The sequence below is a fragment of the Capsella rubella genome, unplaced genomic scaffold, assembly GCF_000375325.1.
Source record: "Capsella rubella cultivar Monte Gargano unplaced genomic scaffold, Caprub1_0 scaffold_4, whole genome shotgun sequence".
Lineage (NCBI taxonomy): Eukaryota > Viridiplantae > Streptophyta > Magnoliopsida > Brassicales > Brassicaceae > Capsella > Capsella rubella.
The window spans coordinates 6,508,610-6,532,651 of record NW_006238920.1 but is presented as its reverse complement, the minus strand read 5'-3'; the positions used below and the strand labels follow the sequence as shown (position 1 = coordinate 6,532,651).

General features: G+C 37.2%; 6 protein-coding genes across 17 annotated transcripts; 2 read left to right on the top strand and 4 right to left on the bottom strand.

Annotated features, from left to right (window-relative positions):
* The first annotated feature begins 3 nt into the window (after window positions 1–3).
* On the top strand, window positions 4–1,828 carry LOC17888495 (ribosome production factor 1). The gene is made up of 9 exons (XM_006294758.2): window positions 4–97; window positions 212–409; window positions 597–666; window positions 760–842; window positions 926–1,008; window positions 1,098–1,208; window positions 1,311–1,368; window positions 1,455–1,539; window positions 1,635–1,828. The coding sequence occupies exons 1-9, from the start codon at window positions 20–22 to the stop codon at window positions 1,652–1,654; spliced, it is 786 nt and encodes a 261-aa protein (XP_006294820.1). The 5' UTR covers window positions 4–19; the 3' UTR covers window positions 1,655–1,828.
* LOC17890298 (putative cyclic nucleotide-gated ion channel 15) lies at window positions 1,809–4,711 on the bottom strand. Its single transcript, XM_006293730.2, has 6 exons — window positions 4,403–4,711; window positions 3,812–4,331; window positions 3,520–3,732; window positions 3,051–3,343; window positions 2,622–2,970; window positions 1,809–2,535 (listed from the first exon to the last, which is right to left on the bottom strand). Exons 1-6 carry the CDS (start codon window positions 4,429–4,431, stop codon window positions 1,903–1,905), a joined length of 2,037 nt encoding a protein of 678 aa, XP_006293792.1. The 5' UTR covers window positions 4,432–4,711; the 3' UTR covers window positions 1,809–1,902.
* Window positions 4,712–7,546: 2,835 nt separating this feature from the next.
* LOC17889714 (receptor-like serine/threonine-protein kinase NCRK) lies at window positions 7,547–11,960 on the bottom strand. Of its 9 annotated transcripts, none has more exons than XM_006293858.2 (11): window positions 11,746–11,960; window positions 10,274–10,339; window positions 10,113–10,200; window positions 9,897–9,989; window positions 9,700–9,804; window positions 9,365–9,619; window positions 9,022–9,266; window positions 8,631–8,927; window positions 8,308–8,550; window positions 7,991–8,224; window positions 7,547–7,899 (listed from the first exon to the last, which is right to left on the bottom strand). In XM_006293858.2, exons 3-11 carry the CDS (start codon window positions 10,180–10,182, stop codon window positions 7,741–7,743), a joined length of 1,701 nt encoding a protein of 566 aa, XP_006293920.1. In that variant the 5' UTR covers window positions 10,183–10,200; window positions 10,274–10,339; window positions 11,746–11,960; the 3' UTR covers window positions 7,547–7,740. The 9 variants fall into 9 exon arrangements, with proteins under 9 accessions (XP_006293920.1, XP_023640542.1, XP_023640539.1 ...); XM_023784774.1 differs by having other exon boundaries at window positions 10,113–10,191; XM_023784771.1 differs by lacking the exon at window positions 11,746–11,960 and adding an exon at window positions 10,418–11,303 and having other exon boundaries at window positions 10,113–10,191.
* A 362-nt stretch (window positions 11,961–12,322) lies between these two features.
* LOC17888596 (helicase protein MOM1) lies at window positions 12,323–14,962 on the bottom strand. Its single transcript, XM_006294248.2, is given in 7 exon segments — window positions 12,323–12,980; window positions 12,983–13,154; window positions 13,240–13,453; window positions 13,539–13,750; window positions 13,835–13,931; window positions 14,067–14,518; window positions 14,874–14,962. Coding segments are annotated over 6 exon segments (1,539 nt in total). The 5' UTR covers window positions 14,442–14,518; window positions 14,874–14,962; the 3' UTR covers window positions 12,323–12,511.
* A 191-nt stretch (window positions 14,963–15,153) lies between these two features.
* On the top strand, window positions 15,154–18,673 carry LOC17888427. Of its 2 annotated transcripts, none has more exons than XM_006293711.2 (7): window positions 15,154–15,298; window positions 15,788–16,272; window positions 16,426–16,503; window positions 16,613–16,693; window positions 16,804–16,958; window positions 17,040–18,292; window positions 18,378–18,673. In XM_006293711.2, the coding sequence occupies exons 2-7, from the start codon at window positions 15,838–15,840 to the stop codon at window positions 18,494–18,496; spliced, it is 2,121 nt and encodes a 706-aa protein (XP_006293773.1). In that variant the 5' UTR covers window positions 15,154–15,298; window positions 15,788–15,837; the 3' UTR covers window positions 18,497–18,673. The 2 variants fall into 2 exon arrangements, with proteins under 2 accessions (XP_006293773.1, XP_023639845.1); XM_023784077.1 differs by lacking the exon at window positions 18,378–18,673 and having other exon boundaries at window positions 17,040–17,989; window positions 18,066–18,207.
* Window positions 18,674–18,792: 119 nt separating this feature from the next.
* On the bottom strand, window positions 18,793–22,706 carry LOC17889924 (mediator of RNA polymerase II transcription subunit 20a). Of its 3 annotated transcripts, none has more exons than XM_006293455.2 (5): window positions 22,621–22,706; window positions 21,503–21,563; window positions 20,689–20,760; window positions 20,164–20,575; window positions 18,793–19,180 (listed from the first exon to the last, which is right to left on the bottom strand). In XM_006293455.2, exons 3-5 carry the CDS (start codon window positions 20,700–20,702, stop codon window positions 18,947–18,949), a joined length of 660 nt encoding a protein of 219 aa, XP_006293517.1. In that variant the 5' UTR covers window positions 20,703–20,760; window positions 21,503–21,563; window positions 22,621–22,706; the 3' UTR covers window positions 18,793–18,946. The 3 variants fall into 3 exon arrangements, with proteins under 3 accessions (XP_006293517.1, XP_023639847.1, XP_023639846.1); XM_023784079.1 differs by lacking the exon at window positions 22,621–22,706 and adding an exon at window positions 22,439–22,541; XM_023784078.1 differs by lacking the exon at window positions 22,621–22,706 and adding an exon at window positions 22,138–22,338.
* Between the last annotated feature and the right edge of the window lie 1,336 nt (window positions 22,707–24,042).

Here is a 24,042-nt window from a genome sequence, read left to right as displayed (position 1 = left end):
GCAGCCGAATAAAATAGAGATGAGTGGAACGACGATGGCAGAGTATGAGGCGGCGTTGAAGATCCACCTGAAAATTAAGAGCCTTGATGATGATGATGTAATCTTTAACTCTATCTCTATGTATTGATCATCTGTTATATTTATTGATATTTTGAAATCTGTTTAATAAGTCTTTTGTCTCCGATTTGTTTTTTCTGTGTGTGTTTTGAAGCTTTGGGAAGGATTTGACTGGGATGAAACTGATAAGATCCTGAGTGGTGAAATCAAACCCAAGACCTTGATCACTACTTACCTCTTTGGTTATACTCGTCAAAAACCTCAAAAGGGAACTCTGATTGCAGAGGAGATGCTCTCTGTGTTTCCAAATTCTAAATACATGAATAGAAGGAGAAACTCCGAGTTAGGTCAGGTTCGTGTCAAAACTCTAAACCCCCTAAGATACTAGCAATATGGTCTTAGAGCAATATTATTGGGAACATTTTAGAATTGAAAATGCGTATCTTAGCATATTGTTTTGCTAAGATATGCTCTTAGATACACCGTTAAGGATGGTTAGCGTGTAAATGTGTTGTTGATGGATCCATGCACGTATGTAGGTCATAAAATTTGCCAAGAAGAAGGGTTTTACATCTCTCATTCTCGCTCATACAAACAATTTGGGAAATGGTCAGTATGTATATTATATACTCCTCTTTTTGATATATAATATGTTTATGACTTGTGTTGTACGTACGGTTCTCATATGTCTTGGTTTTGCAGATGAAATCCGTATCATAAACTTGCTGAATGGTGCATCCGCTTCTTTCATATTTATTGAACTCGTCCCACGAATTGATATACCGGTATATATCATATATAAGCTTTGTCTTTGGTCTACGTATAATACTATGTTGTTGCCCTTCACAAGCTCATCATTCTCTTACAGAATTGTGCAAAACCCCCAAGCCGACGTTATCCTCGGCTTCATGTCAGAGGTTTTGACTCTCCGGCCAGTGTTGGCACAGCCAGGTCAAAACTACTACTAATGATTTCTTCTTTATTCATAGTATAGTTGTTGAAAACTTTTCTTGTAATTTTCCTTTTTTTTTTCTTTACAGGATGATACAATCACTGTTCCCCAAGGTTCCTCATTCCCGTCGACCTTCCCGTTTAAGAAGTATTGCATGGTTGGAGCAGCAAAGGAATCATGTTTTTTTCCGACATCATCGGTAACTTGCCTCACCTAGTTCTTTTTATCTCTTGAGCTTTATGTCGGACTACTATAAAAATTACTAATCTTTATATTGGAACCGATGCACTTCTCTGTTCAGTCTCTGCTCTGAGGAAGTCATTGGAGGAGAAAGATCAAGTGTTAGCACACAGCCACAGGTTTAATATATTTAGCTTTTTTTTTTTTGGCTATGATGTATTTTGCAACAACAAAATTGGTAATATAGCATTCTTGTCTGTGGCAGGAATGTGGACCTCGCTTCACGCTCAAGTTAATGGGTGTTGATAGGGTATCATTGGACACCGGGAATATGAAATTGATTGGTGCTGGTAATTTCACTGCAAAAACTTGATTGTTTGATGAGTAGCGTCTTTAGACAAGACCTAACATTGTTTCTTTTTTGTTTTGTTTTATGGGTTTGCAGCTGACCCGGACGGTGGATGATGCCTATGATCATATCAGCTTTAGTGGCACTTCTTGTGCGTATTTCTCGTCTAATATGTTTCTTAGTTCCCATGTTTGTTGCACAACTAAAAGTAACTCGTTTTGGGAAATCTAATAACTATGTTAAACATTAACATGTCTCAACACTATTGAGTACTTGTTTTGAAAATTCCTTATAACCCTCTCATAATTACATGTCATTTTGTTTTTATGTTTCATCTTTTATAAAGTAAAAGAGCTCATCTAACTCATTCACTAGAAAAGTCTGGTTCTACTGGTTTTTGAATCGAAGACATCATACCAGAATCTGAACCACTACGTGTGAACTTCCCACCGTTCACGGCTAGCCTAGCCGTCGCAGCCTCGAACCTATAGTTAAACTCCTCTTTTGCCCTAAGCTCAGTCTTGTCCTTCCTCTTCTTGTGCCGTCTCCAAGCAGATTGTACAAAACAAGCCGCCCAAGTCCTCCATTGATGCGAATAAAACCGAAATTTATGTCTTAATTGCTTAGTGTGTAGTCTTCTAAACTGTGAAGCCACAAATTGTAAATCTTCAGCTTTCAGTGCAAAGGCTTCAACTTCACAAATGGCTTTAACTGTGCGTGTGGAAGACGGTAAGATCACAACGGGACGAGGGTCTAATGCCCATGTAAGCAACTCTTCGCCGCAGAAATCTCCTGGTCCTATGAGACAAGAGTTGAAGAATCCTGTTCTGCCTCCATTGGTTGTGTAAGAATCAAGATGACCTCTAATGATGAAGAGCATTTCGTTAACCGGGTCGCCTTCTCTTACAAGAAACGTTCCTTCAGTGCATAATGCCGGTTTTAGTCTCTCGCAAATCGCGTCAAGCATTCTTTCGTCCATTTGATCAAACAATGGTACCTGTTTAAAGGAAATCTTCAGAACAAGAATTGAATAAACTAGGGATCAAGAATTGAAAAAACAAAACAAGAAATAGAGAGGCTTACACGGCGAACAAGATCGAAACAAAGATGGCGTTTGATATCTCTTCGGAGATCAAGAGGAAGACTTATCAATAAAGCTTCTTCATCAACTCCTCGTGTGGCTAGCCACTTGTATTGATCATATTTTCTTACAGCTTGTCTTAGCTCTGGGGGAAGTTGTCTATGATGCATCCACTGTTCTGTATCTGTCCTTCTTATCCTCCACTCTTCAAGTCTCATTGTGGTTGACTGTAAATATGTCTGCATATTACCAATAAGCAATGCAAACAGAACAAGCCCGAGAGTCGCAATAATGATGGCGAAGAGGATTTCGCCAGCGTAAGTGCTCGTGGCGAGGTTTTGTCCCAAAGAGCTAAAGAATATATAAAAAGATGTTATGGATAAAACAAATGGATTCAAATCTGCATAAACTGTTTCAACTATTTGATTCACCTGAGGTTCTTTAATCCCCACCAGAGACAGTAAAAGTACTTGTTTATGAACTTTGATGAAGTAACACCTGATGTTACTGCATCTCCGAATATACCAAACTCATAAAACTTAGTTCCAGGTTTACATATTGTTGTTATATTGCTCCACTCAAACCAAGAATTTCTTTGTTGATCCTCCAGTCCTCTGCACTCAAAGAATCTATATTGACAAACCGGTTTCTCGATGTTGCAAGCATGTCTCCAACAAGCCTCTTGCCTCTCTACTGCAAGCAAATACCAACAAGCTCCTAAAACCTGGAAACAAGAATGATTTTTAATGTTTGTCTTTGTAGGAAACAGAGGAAGAACAAAGCTATGAAAGTGTTATTCTCAAATCTCTAACCAACTCACATAAGCTCTAGACTCTAGTCTACTACATGTAGTCCTAGGCTAGATAAGGTAGACTTATAGCTACAAGTTGAGTCACTTACATGGCTTGCTAGCATGTATAACATAAGGTTGTAAGCGGCTCCTGCCCAAGCGGTCTCTGTAACAACACCGGTGGCTTTAATGATCTGGCGAGATAGCGGGAATATCAAGAACATCCTTGGAGCATACTGGAAAATGATAATGAATCTAAGAACGTTCTTAGTGTTTGTCATTGGTGAGCCTCTTAGATTTGGGATTATAATCCAAATCAAAACCTGAAAAAGAAATGTAACAAACCAAGAAACCAAATCAAGAACTGAATCACTGAAGCTGGAGGATATTAAAAGTATATACCTGAGGTAAAGGTAAAGCAGCAACAAGATGAATCCAAAAGCTTTTGTTAAGATATCTCCAAGCAATCTTTCTTGAATCAATCACAAGCTCTCCTCTACCGAATACACGAGAAGGAGGTGCAATATAAGCTGTTCTAAAACGTATAAGAATCTGAGCGATGTAAAAAGCATCAGCTAAAGATCTAATGAGTGTAAGAACCACTTCAAGCCTGATACCAATGGTGATACATGCTTCATTCCTCATCACCGGTAAGAAAAAAAACAAAGGGTCGACAAACAGAGAAACCAAACATGCTACGAGGAAAATCTTGTTCCATTTCCGTATCGTTTGTCCCCGAGGATCGAGTATCTTGGTCTTAACCCTCTCAAGATCCTCAGAAAACACTCTAGAGAGTACTTTAGCTTTCAAAGACTTCCCTTTACTCATCATCTTCACATTCTTTATTTGAGTTCCATTGATTTTAAACTTGACCTTAACTCCAGGTTCAACTCCATGAACAACTTCTTGATCTTCTTGAAATCTATACAATTAAAACTTCTTTTATGATTAATAATAAAGAAGAGAGACAGAGACTACAAGTAAAGTCCTAACCTGACAGATCTTGAGTCACCATAACCCATTTTGCTTCTTCTTTATCAAATCTAAGAGCACGAGAAATCTCAGAACTTTGAGATTATGAATCCGTGACTATATCAATGAAGGAACCATTCTAAGCCAACTTGGGAACATTAAATTCCCAGGAAAAAAGGGAAGAAAACTAAAACCATATTTGGATGAGACACGTGTGTTTTGTAAAGACAACTGTACGAAAAGATAAAAAATCCTAATAACAATATCAAGAAATGATTAGGAAATAAAGAGATGAACAAACTAGATGAGATGAATCTGGTTCAAGAAAGAAAAGCTTTTCTTCAGTCGCTTAAGCTACAAGCAAAGACTACTTTTAGAGGAAATGTTTTGATGTGAATACTAAAAAGGAAAGTTGAATATTAAGGCACCGACACAACAACACAAACAAAGGAAGCTGTAAGAATAACAAGTAGGTCCATAAACGAGAAAATGTAATGTTCGTTCATATATGCTTTTATGAAGATTGAAAAATATAGCTTTTGTGTTCGTTTTGAGAAAGAGATGAGAAAAAAGTATAGAACAGTGAAGTGGTGTGTGTGGACAAAGTGGAACTTTTCATGTACGGATCACATGATTATAGGTATAAAATACACTGTTAAACATATTTGTTTGCTTGTATAATTTATTAATTTATATAAAGTACGTACAAAGCCAAAACCATGATGGCAATTCAACAAGTTGGATTTTTTTTAGGGTTAAAAAATTAGAATAAACAAAGATATCTTGCTTTTGCAAATTTTGTCGACTTGTTTGAATAAAATATCATTCTAGAAATATTTGTTACATACTTTAAAAGAAAAAATAATAATACTAGAAAGATATAAACCAATTACTGTATGCTATGAAACTTGCATAAAGATTCAAGACGAAGCTTGGTATTCTACTAATTCACAACCAAATTGATTGCATTCGAAAATAATGAAAATAGTATAGTCTATGCCAAATTAGAAATCTAAAAATTCACTATCTCAAAGAATACATCAGCGTCGAATGGTCTAATATGCGGTTATTCGCTATTGAATTCGCGTAAAATAATCACAATAATATAGTTTATGTAAACTCCAACTCTATTTTTATTTTTGTGTGTGAAAACTATTTTTAAACTGATTAACAATCCTTAATCAGATCGAGTTCAGTTAGTCATCTTTTAATTTTTTTTTAACTAGCTAGTGTACGTAATGATATGAATTTACACTGCAACACTCTAATTGACAAAAAAAAAAATCAGTTACTATAAATAAAAACATGATCTTTAACATTTTGTCATTGACTTCATGTGTGAAATACTAATAAATTTTTATAAAATTAATTAAATATTAATGAAAGACATATTTATTAAGTAAATATGAGCTAAGTGTCTGTGTATTAGTCCATGTATAGTGGTGAACATAGTGTTTAAATTGATGGTGGGTTTGTAAGATCCGAGGAGTTGACTCGTTTCTTTTGGAATCCAACCATGTGTTTGTACCAGTCGTTGCACGGACCACACTGCTTGACTTTCAAGTTTTATTTGTTTTACCACTAAACTTGTTTTGTATGTTTTTAATATTTTGGGTAATATTGGCTATAATACCATTTTAGTCCACACTAAAGTTAGGTTCAAGTTTTTTATGACTCTTTGTAAGTATTGGTGAATTGAATCGGACCTTAGGTCCTTGTTAGATCAATGCATTTTGATTATGTTTTATTAATTTTTGTTGAAGTTAACCTACTGATTTTTATTTACTTGTGTGCTCTATAGAGTTCGAATAAATATTGCAACGATTAGGATGGATAAATACAATTATGGATTGAACCGCTTGTTGTTTACAATTCATAAATGATAGTCTGAATGATGCGAAAGAAAGAAAATAGTAGAAAATCATCGTGAGTGAACTACATATCGTTTTCATGTACAAATAAATTTGGTTTGCGGTAAATTACGTTCCAGGAAAAAAAAAGTATACTAAACTACAAATAGATTAGTCCATTTTATCCAAACATCAATTCAAAGCCAAATTTGCTTTGTGAAACAATCTTTTTTCTTATAATTAAATCTAATCTTAAACTAGATAGTAAAAATATAACTGATAAGCTTAAAATTTAGACAATTTGGTCACAAATCTCGACGCATTTCCTCATCGGATTAAATTGCTTTAATTGTACCAATGAATCTTTCGTTTTGATTATTACGACCATTTGCATTTCTTTTATGTTTGAGATATGCTTTATATGTTTTATATCGAGATCATATGAATAGGTCAATGTATAGTCTCGAACTAGCAAAGGGACACATTTAGATAACTAAAAACAAGTTGGATACACATAAAAATCTCTCTCTATATATATATTTTAAAAGTTTGGTTCATTCATATAAGGTAAAGAATAAATTAAGAGACAAAGCTTGGGTTGGCAATTAATTGATACGGTTACATTTGGAATAAATGGGTTTGGTTCGTCCAGTCTGTGGAACACAACACACCATATGGGTCTTTCTCTTGATTGATCCCATCATCCCCCACCTTGTCTTTCTTCGATTATCCAAAGATGTTAACGTTACTACTACTCCTACGTACTCAATTATTATTCCAATACATTTCTAACATTAGTCACCAATCCTGATCGGAAACGTAATTTCGTCGGAAAATGGTCAAAATTTAGTTGGAAAAGGTGTTGGAAAATAGGCGGAACAATTCGTCGAGAATTGGTCGGAAATTTTTTTCGATGATTGTTCTGAAATCTAGTCGAAAAATATAGTCGGATAATCGTCGGTGTTTGATAGGAAGTCTAGTCGGAAAATATAGTCGGACACTCTAATTAGAGTGTGGTTGGAGGCTGAGAAAAAGATGTTGTAACTCACATGCTCTTTGAAATGTACAACATTCGAATGTATAATCCAAATGGGCATGCCCATTATTTATTGTATAGACTATGTATCCGTACGTATGCAAGGCCAATTCATAGGATGTGGACGTGTAGTGGTTTAACTTGAGCTTCAGGATTATTTCAAGCTTTTGACTTATACTTACACTCACTGTTAAACAATATCTCACAGTGAGTGGCCATTTTCATTTTGTTTTGTTTAACAGTGAGTGTAAGTATAAGTCAAAAGCTTAAATACATCAATTTGTTTTGTTAAAAATATTTTATTAAGAATATAAATTAAGAGTCTTCTAGTTTAGAGCAAATCTTGACACTCACTTAAAGAAAACTCTCAAGTCTCAGTGCTTGACCCTCGTCAGCGTGAGCATTATCTACATAGTGGGAGACGGTCTCAATGTTGTTTTTGTTCTGTGCTTTTGCTATCTACTTTGAAGTTTTTAAATATGTGCAGATGGTTCAAGCAAGACCGGCTTCACAATCGGCAAGCAGAATGACTCGAACCGTGGCTCAGTAAGATCCACTGGTTCCTCTTCATGTCCACTTCTGCTTCCACCTCTTGACCATCCAACTTTGTTTTCTTTCTTTGTCTCATTGCTCTGTGAGGACAAATGTCATAGATGATAAGGTGTTAATTGTTTCAAACGTTAATTTATACATTTGCAATCGTGTTATTATGAAAAAACATACCTGGAAAAGATAATTTATAGGGAAGTTTCTACGTCTGGATGATGTATCTGGTGTGATGGTTGAAAGAATCTGAACAACTTCTCTCATTGTTGGTCTAGCTTCTGGTTCCAAAAGCAAACACTCTTTAGCAAGATACGCCATTATCTGCATCTCTTCTTCAGCAAACTTCCTGTTTAGTCGAGGATCAGGCAGTTCCTCGATCACCCGCTTACTGTCTTGTAATCGCGGCACAGCCTAACACACCAACCAATAAATAAGTTTCAGAATGGTTAAAGCTGCAAGCAATTAGAGATTTAATAACTAGTGTTGTTACTCACCCAAATTACAAGGCTTTCTTCTCCTTTGTTGTTGCTGGGTTTCTGTATCGGTTTCCTTCCGGTTATAAGCTCGAGTAGAACAACACCAAAGCTAAAAACATCTGACATCTGTGAAGCACATCCTGCAATTGCATATTCAGGTGCAAAGTATCCAAATGTTCCTTGTAGTCCTGTCGTGGGAGAGCTTGAACCGCTTTGTAAACCGTCGCTACTCAAACACTTGGCCATTCCAAGATCTGTTATCTGTAACAATTTATGCCCATTTCAAGTTCAAATTTAGACTCATTTAAGCTAATATTTGGGGAGGTGGTTTTGTTACTTACTTTTGCATGCCAATTCTCATCAAGGAGAATATTTGTGGATTTTACATCTCGGTGTAAGATTCTTGGAGCAGCAGCTTCATGAAGATACTCAAGCCCTCTTGCAGCTCCAAGAGCGACAGAGATTCGGATGTTCCATGTCATTTTCTCTCCCAACTCTCCATCTAAGCAATCTCTCAGACTTCCATAAGACATGTACTCAAAAACCAGAAGCCTCTCTGCATGTTTGCCATGAAACTCTGAACAATATCCAATCAACGGAACCACATGGTAATGATGAAGTCTTGATAATAACTCAACCTGTGAAAACACAAAAAAAAACAGAACAACATTTCCAAATCTGGATTAACTATGAAACCTCATATAAGAAGCATGAAGAGGAGGAGGCTAGTACTTCTGTTGAGAATAGATTGTCGGTGTCATTTCCTTTAGGGGTATTTAGACGTTTGATCGCAGCGGTTTTACCGTCTTTGAGCTGCCCGCGGTAAACACAGCTACTTCCTCCATGTCCTATTACACTGTTGCTGGAGAATTTATTGGTTGCTTGCTCTAATTCTGCATATGAGAACTGAAAAATAGCTCCATGGATTGTTTCAGGTCTGCTCACACAAAACAAAGAAGCGTTCTGAAAGAAGCATCCTGTAGAAAACGGAAAAAACCGACAAGTTCTTAGTTCCTCTTCTGTTTAATGTATCAAATCAAAGAAACTTTAAATTAAGAGGGAAAAAATGGTTGACCTGCCACTGAGGAGCTGATGCTAATTTTCGATTGTGAAACCGAGCTTTTACGGGTTATTAAGTTGGCTGAGCTATGCCAGCTAGATTCTCTATCTGAAGAAACTGAAGGGGTTTGTCCAGAAAATTTGTTCCTTCGACAAATGAAGCAAATCATAGAGGCAAGCAATGCTAGTGAAGTGAGTACACCGCAGAGGAGTAGTATAACCACAACTAGTTTCCTAGATAAATATCGCTTTTTTGAAGATTTGGTAGCTCCTAGAAACAAGCAAGGAGACAGACGTATGATATAATCGACTAAGCTTGCCATAGAACAAGATGGATAGAGTAATATATACCAGCAGCGCAGTTGCATGAAGTGAAGCACGAAGAATTGGCACCACCAATGGCTATTACTGGAAAACCATTTGCAGGACACAAGCACGCCCATTGGTCTCTACCAGCTAACATAAGAGAGAGTTATAAAGTCAGTTTTCTTTAAAATCTTGAAAAATTTCTCAGTTGGTGAAGAGAGAAAAAGAAGAGAAAAATCAACCTGGTCTGCAATTACATGATGTAGAACAGTTAGATCCCAGGATATCACTTTGATTGCCCGAAGAGAAGCACATGCATGTATAGTTGCTTGCACCTAACACACAGAAACTTCATCAATTTAAATGAAAGTCACACCGTTTTTATACATGTTGCTGAGTTATCTTTGAATTCAGAAGCATGAGAAAATATATGAAAAGATTATACACTAAGATACTACCTCCATAACATTGTTGAATTGATATGAGAACCAAGAGAATAGCAAGTGCGGTTTCCACTCTCATCTTCATCTATATTTGCTGCAGAAACTAAACTAAAAGATTTTAGACAATAACGTGAGCGAAGCAGAAGATTAATAAACACAGAAGATTAGATGAAGACCTTCATGTCGGATTTATTCTACTACTCAAACGAAGCTCAGCTCCCAAGTGTGCAACAATCTACAACCTGAAACAAATTATGTAAGTTTAGAACCAGACTGCAAGGAAGGAGAGTAGAATTTTATAGAAATACAGGTAAATCTACAGTGTAATGTTAGAGAATGGGGTTGGTGAACAGACATCAAAAAGATTCTAACTCTGTTGCACCCACTGTGAACCAAAAACATTCTATGACCTGGTCAGACAAGAATCAAGAGACTCCAATTCTTAAAGGGCCCAGAGTTAGAAGAGAAAACAAGACACCCCAAATCAACAAAAAGTAGTAAAACATAACGATAGATATACGGTCACATCAATCATTTAAGATCCATTGCCACTCATCTGATTCTGCAAATCTTTAGTTCCCCTCTAAAGTTAGTTGGCTATGTTTCTAGATAAAGACAACAAACACAGCAGAACACAACAACCAAACTATCCATATTGCATTCTTGGAACCAAACACTAGAAAAGAACCAAAGAAGAGAACCAATACAAATCACATTACCCTGCAAAGTTGGTGGAGTTGAAGTAAGAACAAGATTCATTCGTAAATGAAGTTGCAGAGAAAGCAAAGGGGTATAAAAAGAAAAAAGTAATGGAGCATCTTGAAGGATACTATTGATTACTAAAATAATGTGATTAAAGAAATGATTGAGCATAGCATTAGTCAAAAATGGGGAATACAATAATAAATGGAATGAAAACAGACCAACCACCTTTAGAAAGAAACGGAATTGCAAATCTGAGAGTGACCTTTCAACCATTATAGTATCAAAGGCAGAATCATTGAGATTAATAAACCCATAAATTATATCAAAAAAGCTCCTTTTAAGTTAATCTTTAAACTGTTTACTAATAGCAAAAACTTCATATATTATAATCAAAACCACTAAAACTTTCCCCAACGTTCATAAATATTAAGACTTTCTGAATCTAACCAAGAAGAACCATATGATATTGCAAGAAACAAGATATCAAATACTTGATCCGAAGTTAAGGGCTTAAAACAAAAACCAAATTAGAGATATAGCCAAAAAGAGGATGACGAAAAGGGCTTTGCTTTAAGGAAAAGGTAAACGAGGACCGAAGCAAAGTTTGTCAGGAGGACACACAATTTCCGGTGTCGGTTGTCGGGAACCGGGTTAAAGAACCGGTTTGATTTGTGGGGACTCACAAATTCCGGTGTCGGTTGTCGAAAAAACCGGTTAAAGATGGTTAAGACCTGTTTCCTCCGCCATTGACTGAAAAAAGTGTAAAAATCCAAACTTTTTGATGGAAAGAAGCATGTCCCACTGATTCTATTCAACAATGCTCTCCAAGTGAATAAAGTTAAAGTTTTTGGGGAAGCCCATTTCATGATTTCTTGATACATGTAGCTCAAATGAATTAAAAACGCAGATTTCAACTGTACACAAAAAAAATTGGGAAACCCACCTTAAGATGATGAAGCAACAATGTCGATTTGGAGGGTTTTTGAAGTTAAGCTTCCAGAAACAGCAAGATAAAAGCTTTTTCTCGAAGAGGGTGAAGGAGAAAGAAACTACAAATCAGAACTGAGAATGATAAAAGCCAAACGCTAAAAAAACAGAGGAGTCAACGCGTTTGCGTTTGCGTTTTGCGGTAGAGCTGAGTCGGAATGATCACTGAACAAGTGATGATGTATCGAGGGAGTTTTAAAATATAGTTCATTTATTACAGATCGGGGGATGTCACGTGCCACGTGGCGTTACACTGCTATCACGATTTCATTGGAATTCGTTTCAGAGGTTTAAGTAATGTAGCAGACTCCATGATGCTTGTGCTTGCTCCTCATATTGAATGATAAGTAATTTCAAAATTCGAAGTTACATAAAAACAAAATCTCTACTTAGGAAGTAACATGACAGAGTTATTGAAAACAAATTTGATTCAACTGAGAAAGTGAGCTGTGAAGAATATTTACTGTTATATTGCCACAAAACGGTGTTTCTAGCGATATGATGCCATTAGCGTTTTCGCTTTAATAACCATCTAAAAAAATTAGCATTCCATTACGCAAAACATATATAAGCAGCAGTCTACGTTCCGATACATGTTTCCATTGGAACTGTTTCTTCGTTAGTGGCATTCTCGTTTGTTTTAAGGGCTTCAATACCTATATCTATCCTTAAGAGAAGCTACAAAAGCTATATACTATATATATACTCTCAAGGATATGTCACTAATCGTCATCAGAGAGGTAGACCAAGCTACTGTTTGAATTCCCTTGTTGTTGTTGTTGTTGTTGCTGTTGTTGTTCTTGAACCAGCCTTGTTGGATTTGTTGTTGGTGCAGCAGTAGAGTTGGGAGGTCGAGATGTTCTTAAATGAGGTGCCATGGTTCGCCGCACTATACCATGCACAGGTGGAGTAGAAGCTGCTGAATAAGAAGATGGAGTGTGGTTGGAGATTAAAGGCGGCGGTCTTGGCTGAGGAGTGTTGCAGGGTGGGGAGTGCAAAGATACAGCTTCTGATGTGACTGAGGCTAGGGGAGGGGTGGCAGTTGAAATAATATCCGTGGCTGACTGTACAACTGGTAGCTGAGATATTGGTCTTGGCTTAGGCGTGTTGAAGTGAGGTGAATGTAGAGGAAGAGTTTCTGCTGTGATTGATAGGCCAGGAAGAGCGGTTGAATTCCTATGTGGGTTAGATTTTGCTGAGATATTGGTCTCGGTTGAGGCATATTGCAGCGCGGGAAATGGGAAAGAGGACCTGAAGGAATTGGAGCTTCCGCTGTTGTGACTGAGGGTCGAGGGGCAGTTGAATTCATATTTGTGCTCGTTTGTACTGCTTGCTGCTGCCGCGTTGAATGATGGGAGCTCCTAGCTGCTCAAAAAGGAAAGAGTGTGAATGTCATTATTTAGCTAATTCACTTTATCCAACTTCTCTTTTCTTAACTCTTCACATTTACCTCTAACAGCTGCAGTATCTGTGGCTGCACCCTTCACTGGACATGAAGACTTGTAAGCGCTCGCCAAGAGACTGTTCATGGCAACCAAACTCCTAAAGGCTTCAATCTTCTTCGCATTGTCATTATATTCAGTATCTATCTCTTGGGATTTCATATCGTACTCACTGCGTGCTTCAGCCATCTTCCTTTCGAGTTCAGCCTTCAACTCTGATGTCTGCTTACAAACAACAAGACAATGAGCAGATAAGACAGAAAACTGAATAATGGTAGTACATTCATCGGAAAAAAAGAGAACTCACTGTTACTTCAAAGTTTTTCCTTAAGGTCCCTTGTTCTTTGTTAAGCTTGTCCAGTTCGTAGTCACATATGTCATTGAACGAAGGGAAATGTAACCGAGAACTCAGTCCCATAGAATTGTTGGGAAGAGATGTATCTGCTGATGTGTTGACAGCTGATCCACAATACGAGATGTTAGGAGGCTGACCTTCATGGACATCCTCGGCGTGGTTAACTACACAAAAATGACAACGCACCAAAGCCTTTACAATCTAATAAACACCAAGTATAGTTAAAGCCTGTCGATCAATATCCTAACCTATAGAAGCTGATCTCGAAGTCCAGTGCTCTGCTGCTGATGTGATATTTTGGGAGAGAACTGATGAAAATGGTGGAGAACCTGTAATTTGAGCACCCTGTAGACGAAAGTCAAATTCATAAGCACAATATGTGATCTAAATCAGTACACCACACCTGTTTCCTCCACGAAATCCAGAACATTTACAAACATCTAAAGCAAGAAATGGCCTTTTCAAGAATCAGGAAGTAACCTGATCTGATCTAGCAGAGCCGTGAATATCAAACGTAGAGGCAGGGTCTGGTAAACGAAGTGCAGATTCTTCAGAAAACCCTTGGTTCAAAATACCATCAGCATCATAACTAGTTGTACTATTTTCTTCTCTAATCAAACCTTCCACTACATTCAAAGGTAACTCTGTGGAGACAGCTTGGGAATTCGAAGCCAGTGGCATCACTGTCTCACAAACTCCACCTTCTAACAACTCAGGAAGCCTCTCTTGGCAAGTCCAAATCTCAGGTACATTTGCTGAAGCCACAATTCCAGGGTCAACTAGTTGAGCAATCCCAAATTTGCTGTGAGCTTTCACCAAAGAATCTGTAGCCTCCTCAGTTTCCATTGGAACCATGGTATCAATTGCTTTCACCAATACAGTTGTGAAGAGATTAAGCTACACATCAGGAGCTTTTTCAAATGACAAGTTTCCTGGTTTCAAAAAACACAACACTACAGAATCAAAACGTGTAACACTCACACTAATCTCCAAGAAGTTGAAAATGAGAGTGACCCTTGAACCATTACAGTTACAAAACGTAGAAATCAATCAGATCAAACCCATATTATACATAAAAATCGTAACTTTTCACCCAGATAACATAAATGCTAGACTGTGAAGTGCCATTTGCTACTGTAACTAAAACCCAAATGACTAAAGTAAGGGATTTGCGTCAATCTCGTCGAAGGAAGAAACGTGTCGAACAAATTCAATGAAAAGTGAACTTCTTTGGGGAGAAAAGAACATGATTTCTTGACCCAGAAGCGTGAATAGAGTAAACCCTACCTTGAATTATCGGCCAAGCATAGAAGAAGCAACAAATGTCAGTCGATTCAAGGTTCTTCCTCGTTTTCGTGACGCCCCAGGTTCCTACAGCGTTTAAGAACAACAGGTAATGGAATCGAGAGACATGACATGGTGTCCTTAATCAACTGGTATTGGGCCTTCAGCCCATACTTGTACCCGTGGGTTATCTTTTCTCAACGACACCGTTTCGTTGCTTTAATCAAAAACACTAAAAAGTTAAAAACCTAATACAGTATTTCTTCTTTCTTCTTCCCTGCGACTGTGATAGATTCAAAAAATTAGTTTCGTTTAGGGTTTAAGATCAGTTAAAGACTCTTCATTTTGATGTTATGGTTTGTAACAGGACAGTGTAGCGATTGTTATAAAGCAACCAAAGACATCTAAGGCAACCCTTTTTTCCTCTGGTTAGTTCTTTTAAAACCCTTTTCTCCTCTGGTTTATAACAATCGCTTAGGTTCCGTATAAAGACATGTAGAACACAAGTATGTTTCTGACTGATCATTAAGCAGTAGAGTTTGAGTGAAGAATCTCTGAGAACATTGCTGGATTTAGCTAGGTGGTTCTTAGTATGATGAATTTAGGAACATAATTGTTCTGTTGCTGCGTTGCCTTGAGAAAAGATTAGTCATTTGGGTTTAGGAACATAACTTAGTCTTTTGGGTTTTAGTTACAGTAGCAAATGGCACTTCATAGTCTAACGTTTATGTAATTTGGGTGAAAAGCTACGATTTTGATATATAATATGGGTTTGATTTGATTGATTTCTACGTTTTTAAGGGTCACTTTCATTTTCAACTTCTTGGAGATTAGTGTCAGTGTTCTACGTTTTGATACTGTAATGTTGTGAATGGTTAATTAACAAAGTCTAGATCTGCTATGATACTGTAATCTAGATATGCTCTAATCGGAAAACTCTCACCGCAACTATCTCTCCGACTCTGTGATGGGATTCTTCGATCTAAGTATTTCGTACAATGAGCCGCCACGATCAGGCGGAAAGGAAGTCGCCGGGGGAAAAACCTTGCGGTTAAAGCTCGCCACGAAAGCCATGGAGCTGGGTTATGTTGGGATCGCACATAATCGTTCGATCAAAGGCGTGATGTCGGAAAAGGACTCTTGTACGATCCCTCTTCTCACCCTTGGTTCTCTGATCAAAGTCGCTCCGAGGTTAACTTCTTCTGTTGGATTCCATCGCGATTTACTCGGCGTTCCGCGAGCTACTCCGTTTCGTCAGTACACGCGTCTCACTGTTCATGTGGAGAGTAATGCTCAGTGTCTGAGTTTGAATTCTGGGAATCCCGTTTTAAAGAGTTATGATATTATTGCTGTTAGGCCTATGAATCAGAACGTGTTCGATTATGCTTGTGAGAAAGCTGAGGTTTGTAGTTCTGTCTCCCTAATTGAGTTTTCCTTCTAAAAATTCAATCTTTAGTGTGGGATTTACTAGTTTTTGTAGCTCAATTGAATATTTTTCAGTTCTACTGGTGAAAATTGTCTAGGGAGTTAACTCTTAGCTTCTTTCTTTTCCTAGGTTGATATGATTTCGATTGATTTCACGGACAAGATGTTATTCCGATTGAAGCATCCAATGGTTCAAGCTGCTATCAAGGTTTGTTATTCTCTTATTTGTAGATTAGACATTGTTTCCTTTAAGAAGAAGTTGTGTGTTATCTCATTTCTTTTCTTTGCTTCAACTTGATGAATTTTCTAATGGGCAGCGAGGTATTTACTTTGAAATCAAGTACTCTGATCTCCTAGTGGATGCACAAACAAGGAGACAAGTTATATCGAATGCTAAGGTGAGATATTTTTATTAATTAGGCTCAAGTATCACATTGTATGTTTGTTGTATTTGTAATGTGACGGTGAACTTGCTTATACGTTGTCTTGTGATATGGGGTATTTCTAGTTACTGGTGGATTGGACTAGGGGGAAGAATCTGATTATATCAAGTGGTGCTCCTTCAGTCACAGAAATTAGAGGTCCAAACGATGTTATAAATCTCATGTCCTTGCTTGGACTCTCTACTGAAAAAGCCAGAGCTGCCCTTTCAAAAAATTGTAGGTATGTATCCAGCAATTGTTTTATGTGATTTAGCTATGCGTAAATTTAGGTCACTGTGGATTGATTTTGAATCGGTTTCAGGAATATGATAGCCAAGCTTTTAAAGAAAAAACGGTTCCACAAAGAAGCTGTCAGGGTTGAATTACTTTCTTCTGGTGATACATTTAGCCTTGAACAGCCTTTGTCTGGAGATTGTATGAAATGGGATCCCCTTTCTAGTGGTGAAGGTGACATGCTTTTGGATGATCTTGCAAAGGCTTTTGATGCCACAAATGCTGTGGCACACAAATCCTCTAAGGCGATTGATTTCACCTCTGTTCTCGATGGCTTGCCAAAACATGGTTTCCGGGTTGAGGATATTGTAGGAACTGAACCATTGACTCAGCCTCCTGCAGCTAAGGTGACTGACGCACAGGTGAACACTAATCAAGTTTCTGAAGTAGTTATGGCTGTGGCAGCTTCATCTGATGATAATCCTCAGGAAATCGAAACCATAAGCCAAATTGACATGCACATGTCTGAAGATGACACTAAGGTGGAACCTACAACAAATGTCCTCAGGGGAGAAGCAATTACCCTAAGGAAATGCAGTGCCAGCCATGGCCAGGGGTTTTTGGTGCAAAACCAAACAGCTGCTTCCTTTACACTGATAAGATGCACAAAGTCAGATGCAGCTTCGGATGTTAGCATGAACATTGAGGCGACTTCTGAGGGTGGATCATTGTCACCATCAAAAAGTGATCGTGTGATCCCACAAAGTCCTGTTGAAGTGATAAACATGGGAAATACTACTTCTGATGAAGTCTCAGTGGACGAAAACAACAAAGAAAGAGCGACTACTGGTCCTGCTAGTAATGATGAGATGCATATCACTGAGCCTGGAGACCACGCATCCGTTGATGATGTGAAGCATATCGCTGAGCCTGAACACCACACATCCATTGCTGATGAGATGAAAACTGATTGTCCTTCAGAAGCAAATCACGAGGAGTACATGGAGGTGACAGTGGAAGACCAGAAACGTGAAACAGGTGACAGTAATATTAATCTTCCTAACTTATCCTCTGAGACTACCGATTTGCTAAGAGAATCAGGTAAATCTCTCAGTCCAGAGGCAGTTGGACAAGATCATGACCAAGTACAAAGATTAGAGTCCAAGGAGACAGAGCTCAAGGAAGAGGAGGCATCAGTATCATACGATAACACCTTTGAGATAACAATGGAACAGAAGAAGGTGGAAGAGTCAACAATTGAAGACAAGCAGGAAGGAAAGAGTGAAACCATTCACCTAGCCCAAGTCCAATCCTCTGGAAGTAACAATGACACAAGATCAGGTACGAGTTTTGAATTTCCTCATTTCCAAACCTAAACAAAACACAAGTTTGGACTATAGGATTCAGTTTTATGTTATCAATGTAGGTAAGACGCAAGCTAAGAGGAGAAGAGTTCGACCACCGCAACTACTGCCTTTCATGCCATTTCTACTTCAATCAAGATTTAAACGGATCAGTAGAAAAAGAAAACATGGAAGAGCTTGATCAATTTACTTGAAACCATAGTAAAAGTTTTGTGCATCAATTTATTTAAAACCCCACGCAAGTCTCGTAGTTTTATGTGTTGAGCTTGAACCGATTATAAAACCATAGAACTTTTCTTTTCTTCCAAGTTTTACTTTTAAAAGTTTTGTTAACACTACTATACATATTTTTGTCTCATTTTGGCTTCATCGAAAATTAATTGAAACTAACAACATGAGTAGAAAATATACATGTTCGCTATAACGAAAATTGAAAATTCAAAAACAAAAGTAAAAAAAAAAAAAAAAAAAACTTAGTAACTAAATGTTAAATTTCCCCATGCTACGACCGTAATGGAAATAACGAGATTGGGCAAAATTGACAGATTATGACAATTCATAATTACGACGAAAATTCCATAAAAGGTTATATATACATGCATGAATGAAGAAGATACGAAAGCTGTGTTGTTTAGCCTCTCACAGCTTGAACAGTAGCAATCATGTGAGCCATCACGAGAGCATAGCGAACAGCAGTGTGTTGTGGAGTGTAGATGTCTCCAAGTCCATACTCCTCAAAGTTGATATCGATGTTCACAAACTTTCCCGGCAATGACCTTTTAGCCAGAGCTTCATGCCATATCTCCATGAACTCCTCCATCAGTTTGTTTGCCGTTTTGATTGATGATATAGGAAGATAATCCACCTGAAATGATAAAACACACAGCCCTTAGTTACAAGTTACAACACACACACACACACTCCAAAATGAGATTACAAGGACTGGATGTTTAAAAACTTCAAGATGCATCAAACAGGATCAAAGATCATCACCAAAAGGGAAGCTCCATGTACCCTTTTGGTGATTAGATTAGCAATGAGACAATTGCGATTTTTAAAAAAGCAACCACTTCATCATCTCAATGCATCAACATTGTTACGACCCACAACCTCCAAATTCAACTTACACAGAACAAGACTAAAGAAACTTGTAGATGTATAATCAACAGTATATATTTAACTTTCATCATCTATCTTAACATTGTAAATAGCAACCAGGACCATCACCGAAAGACAAGAAACTCGGTTATCAAGACAATCTAGAACAAGAATTTTAATCCTCTACATGCATCAAACATTGTTATTCACCAGTCTCAATTGCTCAAACTCTACATCTACAAGAAACTCAGTCACCAACAAGACATCGTTCTAGCCTCCTAGGCGCATAAACATTGTTCACTTTTCATCATCCGCCTTAGCAATATAACTACCATCAATGATCATCAACTAAAAGGGCATGAACATAACAAATAACAAGGATTCCATCAACTAAACGCATCAAACAATGATCATTCACCCTATCTCAATTCCTCAAGCTCTAACATTGTAAATAGCATTTAAGTATGATCACCAAAAAGAGGTTAAAAGAAACTCAGTTAACAATATATTGTTCGAGATGCATAAACATTGTTCACTTTTCATCATCAACCTTAGCCTTATAACTACCATCAATGATCATCAACTAAAAGGGCATGACCATTACAAGAAGAAGGATTCCATCAACTAAACGCATTAAACAGTGATCATTCACCTATCTCAATTTCCTCAAGCTCTAACATTGTAAATAGCATCCCTCACTACCAAAAAGGGCATGGAAGATTACAAGAAAAAGGTTTAAACTTTGGTTACCTCCATGACGATTCCTCTAACATTCTCAGAATGAGTAGGAACAACTTTCCCAACCCTCAAACGAAAATCACCAAGCTGATACTGAAACCCTTCAAAGTAAAGCGCAACTTTGGATTTGTAAGACTGAAGCTTCTCCATGATCGATTGAATGTTAGTATCAGCCTCAACCACAATCCTCTGCGACCTGATGATGAAGTAGTACTTGTCCGGCTCATCCGCGAGCGAGATCCCAAGGAAATCACGAGGGAACTCGGATTGATTCGCCTGGTCCTTCAAAATGGGTTTGTAGTAGTTGAGAGTAGCTTTCCATCTCCCTTCTTTGACACCATTGATGCTCTCAACGCACTGTGAAGCTTCGTTTAGGATCTGGCTGCTCACTGTTGAACCTTGGTTTGGTTGCCAATGCAAAACCCTACAAAACAACCAGAAAAAAAACCCCGAGAGAACGATTCAGAGATTAATCACAAAAAATCGAGATTTTTTAAGTTTGATTCAGTTTCTCTGCTAATCGAATCAGAACTTTACCATTTGACAGGCATGGTTAGGGATGTTGCCGTGGATAAAAAGAACCCAGCCCAGTCCGAATCTGAAAAAAACCTGCCCAGAAAAAAACCGAGATTCAAAAAACCTGAATGGGTTTTAGTCTTTATGGGTAAACCCGAATGGGTTTTTGTCTTTGTGGGTAAACCCTTGGGTACTCGAGTTTGGCTAAAAGAAAAAATCAGATGTAATTTATTTGTTGTATTTGTTTTTTATATTTGTAATTTTATCTGTATTTTGTTCCATCATTATTTTGTGCCTTTTATTGTATTTGAGAAAATATGTTGTTTTCAAAAAAATAAAATTTTATGTTATATAGTGAAATTATACAAAATATATTTCTGTATATAACATGCCATAACAAAGGTATACACATAACTAGTAGCTGAATCTATGTAATTGTGTCCACAAGTAGACTAATGGGAACAAGTAAGCACTAACTAGACTAATCTTTTCTCAAAGCAACGCAGCAACAGAACAATTGTGTTCCTAAATTCATCATACTAAGAAGCACCTAGCTAAATCCAGCAATGTTCTCAGAGATTCTTCACGCAAATTCTACTGCTCAATGATCAGACACATACTTACAGTAGATAAAAATCATTTGTTCTGCTACACTAGTTATCTAATCTCCAACAAAGCTAAAAATCATTAGTAGCTAATTCTAATGCCAAAAATGAATTAGAATCAGACTTGTGTTGTACATGTGTTTATATGGAACCTAAGCTAAGATTCAAAAGCCATCAACACAAGCCAGATAACACAAACCAGAGGAGAAATGGGTTTAAAAAGAATTAACCAGAGGAGAAAGGGGTTGCCTCAGATCTCTTTGGTTGCTTTAAAACAATCGCTGCACTGTCCTGTTACAAACCAAAACATCAAAATCAAGAGTCTTTAACTGATATTAAACCCTAAAAGAAACTAAATAGACAAGAGTGACTGAAGAAACTAATTAGAATCTGCAAAAAAAGCTGCAAAAACTCAACAGACAAACACCAATTGAGATCACATAACATGCTTAACAAATTAAAGCTGCAAAAAAAGCTTAATCAACTAGAGTGACTTAAGAAACTAAGAAGAAGAACCAGAACAAAATGAGTTAGTGGACTAAGTAGACAAACCAGACAACAACACCTTCAAAGAAGAACACATTCATGAGTTACACAAAACACTAACTCTTGTCTTTGTGTCATTGGTGATGATTGCCTACGGTATCTGATGTCCAAAGTTGAAAAAAATGTGTTTGCGACACTGTTAGCTGCTTTTCACATAAGCTACCTGTTACTTTTAAAACACTAACTCTAAATCTAAAACACTAACTCTAAATCAAAAGTCTTTAAAGGTGTGAACAACTAGAGATTGCATTGTAATGGAGATATATAGAAAATCTAAAATCAAAGCAAAAAAAGTGGAATTATAAATTCTAATTCTTACATCTAGACATCCAAAGCTAGCATCTTTTGATCCCAACGACTTAGATTCAGTACAAACATTAGTACACACATGATTCAGTTGGAGCCAAATCTAACTTGAACCAAAGAGCGTGACCAAGAAGTTTTTTCGGATGACAAGTTTCCTGGTTTCAAAAAACACAATACTACAGTATCAAAAACGTAGAACACTGACACTAATCTCCAAGAAGTTGAAAATGAAAGTGACCCTTAAACACCAGAAATCAATCAAATCAAACCCATATGATACATAAAAATCGTAACTTTTCACCCAAATTACATACATGCTAGACTGTGAAGTGCCATTTGCTACTGTAACTAAAACCCAAATGGCTAAAATTAAGGGATTTGCGTCAATCTCGTCCAAGGAAGAAACGTGTCGAACAAATTCAATGAAAAGCGTACTTCTTTGGGGAGAAAAGAACATGATTTCTTGACCCAGAAGCGTGAATAGAGTAAACCCTACCTTGAATTATCGGCCAAGCATAGAAGAAGCAACAAATGTCGATTCAAGGTTCTTCCTCGTCTGCGTGAAACCCCAGGATCCTACAGCGTTTAAGACATGGTGGTGTACCTAATTAACCTGTGTTGGGCCTTAGGCCCATTGGATTTGGATTAGAATGTACAGAAAATAAATAATTTACCGAAAGGAGAAATATCATTAAATTCATCAACTCAGTTATTTACGCCAATTAAACTATGAACTTTCACGCCAGGTCATTTAAACCATACATACACATTGACTTACAGATTAAAACATGAAACAGAATTAACTAAGCCAAAAACAACATGTCGTTGAGTTCGATAACGGAGCAATTAACAACATGTCGTTGTACATACTTCATAAAGAGATTAAAAATGCAAATCATTCATAAAACATGTTGTTAACAGACTAACACTTGTTAATTGCTCTGTTATCGGATTTAGTGATATGTTGTTTTTGGCTTGGTCAACTATGTTTCATATTTTAATCTGCAAGTCAATGTGTATGTATGGTTTAAATGGACTACGTGAAAGTTCATGGTTTAATTGACCTCAATGACCAAGTTCATGAATTTAATGACATTTTTTCCAAATAAAAAAGTTGTGTACAGTATTAAAAAGTCGTGAGATCAAAATGACTTGTATGATGTTAATAATAAACAAATTAGATAGTTTTGGATAGAGTAAAAGCAACGTTTGTCACTAGATTTGTTGTCGATAAAACGGAGAGATACCTAATTAAGTTTCTGAATTGTTCGAAAAGGATGGAAGTATGGGATCTATGTAGAGGGAAGTGTGGAATGAACAAAAATATTAGGTAAGTGGACAAGTTAGATAGTAACAACATCTAAATCAATATCGTTGACACAAATTCAGATTTGTAGTCTTGTATCATTTGTTAACTTTGGAGATTCTTCAGCATTTGAGCAAATGTTATTTTTTTCTTTTTTTTTCTATAAAGCCTATCAACTAATTCGATAAGCTCCAGTAGAAACGCACACAAGTGCTTCAGAATGGACTTCTCCTCGAAAGACCACCACACTGTCTATTCCGAGTTTGGAATGCTTTCCGACTAATGTCAGGGGTAGTCAGACCGCCTGCATTTCTGACTAACAGATAAACCAATTGGGCCAAGACCTAGTTGACAGACTTCCTACACAACAATGATTTTTGTTTTCAGGGTGGGTCGAACCTCGGTTAGTTCCTTCCAACATTTCCCCAATTCTCCCTTACCACTGGATCACGGATGTGCGGGCATCTGAGCAAATGTTGGCAACGTGTCGCCATATTGGAGGTTTGAAAAATAAAATAAGTGTTTTTGGGAGTTAAAATTTTTTTTTTCCATGTCGTCTATGAGAATGTTGATGCATGAGAAATAGAGTAAAAAGAAAGAGAGAGGAGAGAA

Bases quoted from the DNA above. Each gene is read 5' to 3' on its own strand.
- LOC17888495 (XM_006294758.2), top strand. From the start codon at position 20: ATGAGTGGAACGACGATGGCAGAGTATGAGGCGGCGTTGAAGATCCAC. The intron at 843-925 runs GTATATATCATA...ATTCTCTTACAG, and splicing joins TCCCACGAATTGATATACCG to AATTGTGCAAAACCCCCAAG. The intron at 1,540-1,634 runs GTAATTTCACTG...ATGGGTTTGCAG, and splicing joins TATGAAATTGATTGGTGCTG to CTGACCCGGACGGTGGATGA.
- LOC17890298 (XM_006293730.2), bottom strand. From the start codon at position 4,431: ATGGGTTATGGTGACTCAAGATCTGTCAG. The intron at 3,733-3,811 runs GTATATACTTTT...TTTCTTTTTCAG, and splicing joins CTGCTTTACCTTTACCTCAG to GTTTTGATTTGGATTATAAT. The intron at 2,971-3,050 runs GTGAATCAAATA...TATATTCTTTAG, and splicing joins TGGGGATTAAAGAACCTCAG to CTCTTTGGGACAAAACCTCG.
- LOC17889714 (XM_006293858.2), bottom strand. From the start codon at position 10,182: ATGAAGATGAGAGTGGAAACCGCACTTGCTATTCTCTTGGTTCTCATA. The intron at 9,805-9,896 runs GTTGATTTTTCT...CTCTTATGTTAG, and splicing joins ATCATGTAATTGCAGACCAG to CTGGTAGAGACCAATGGGCG. The intron at 8,928-9,021 runs GTACTAGCCTCC...GTGTTTTCACAG, and splicing joins ACAATCTATTCTCAACAGAA to GTTGAGTTATTATCAAGACT.
- LOC17888427 (XM_006293711.2), top strand. From the start codon at position 15,838: ATGGGATTCTTCGATCTAAGTATTTCGTACAATGAGCCGCCACGATCA. The intron at 16,694-16,803 runs GTGAGATATTTT...GGGTATTTCTAG, and splicing joins AAGTTATATCGAATGCTAAG to TTACTGGTGGATTGGACTAG. The intron at 16,959-17,039 runs GTATGTATCCAG...AATCGGTTTCAG, and splicing joins GCCCTTTCAAAAAATTGTAG to GAATATGATAGCCAAGCTTT.
- LOC17889924 (XM_006293455.2), bottom strand. The intron at 19,181-20,163 runs GTAACCAAAGTT...TTATCATTTCAG, and splicing joins TTAGAGGAATCGTCATGGAG to GTGGATTATCTTCCTATATC.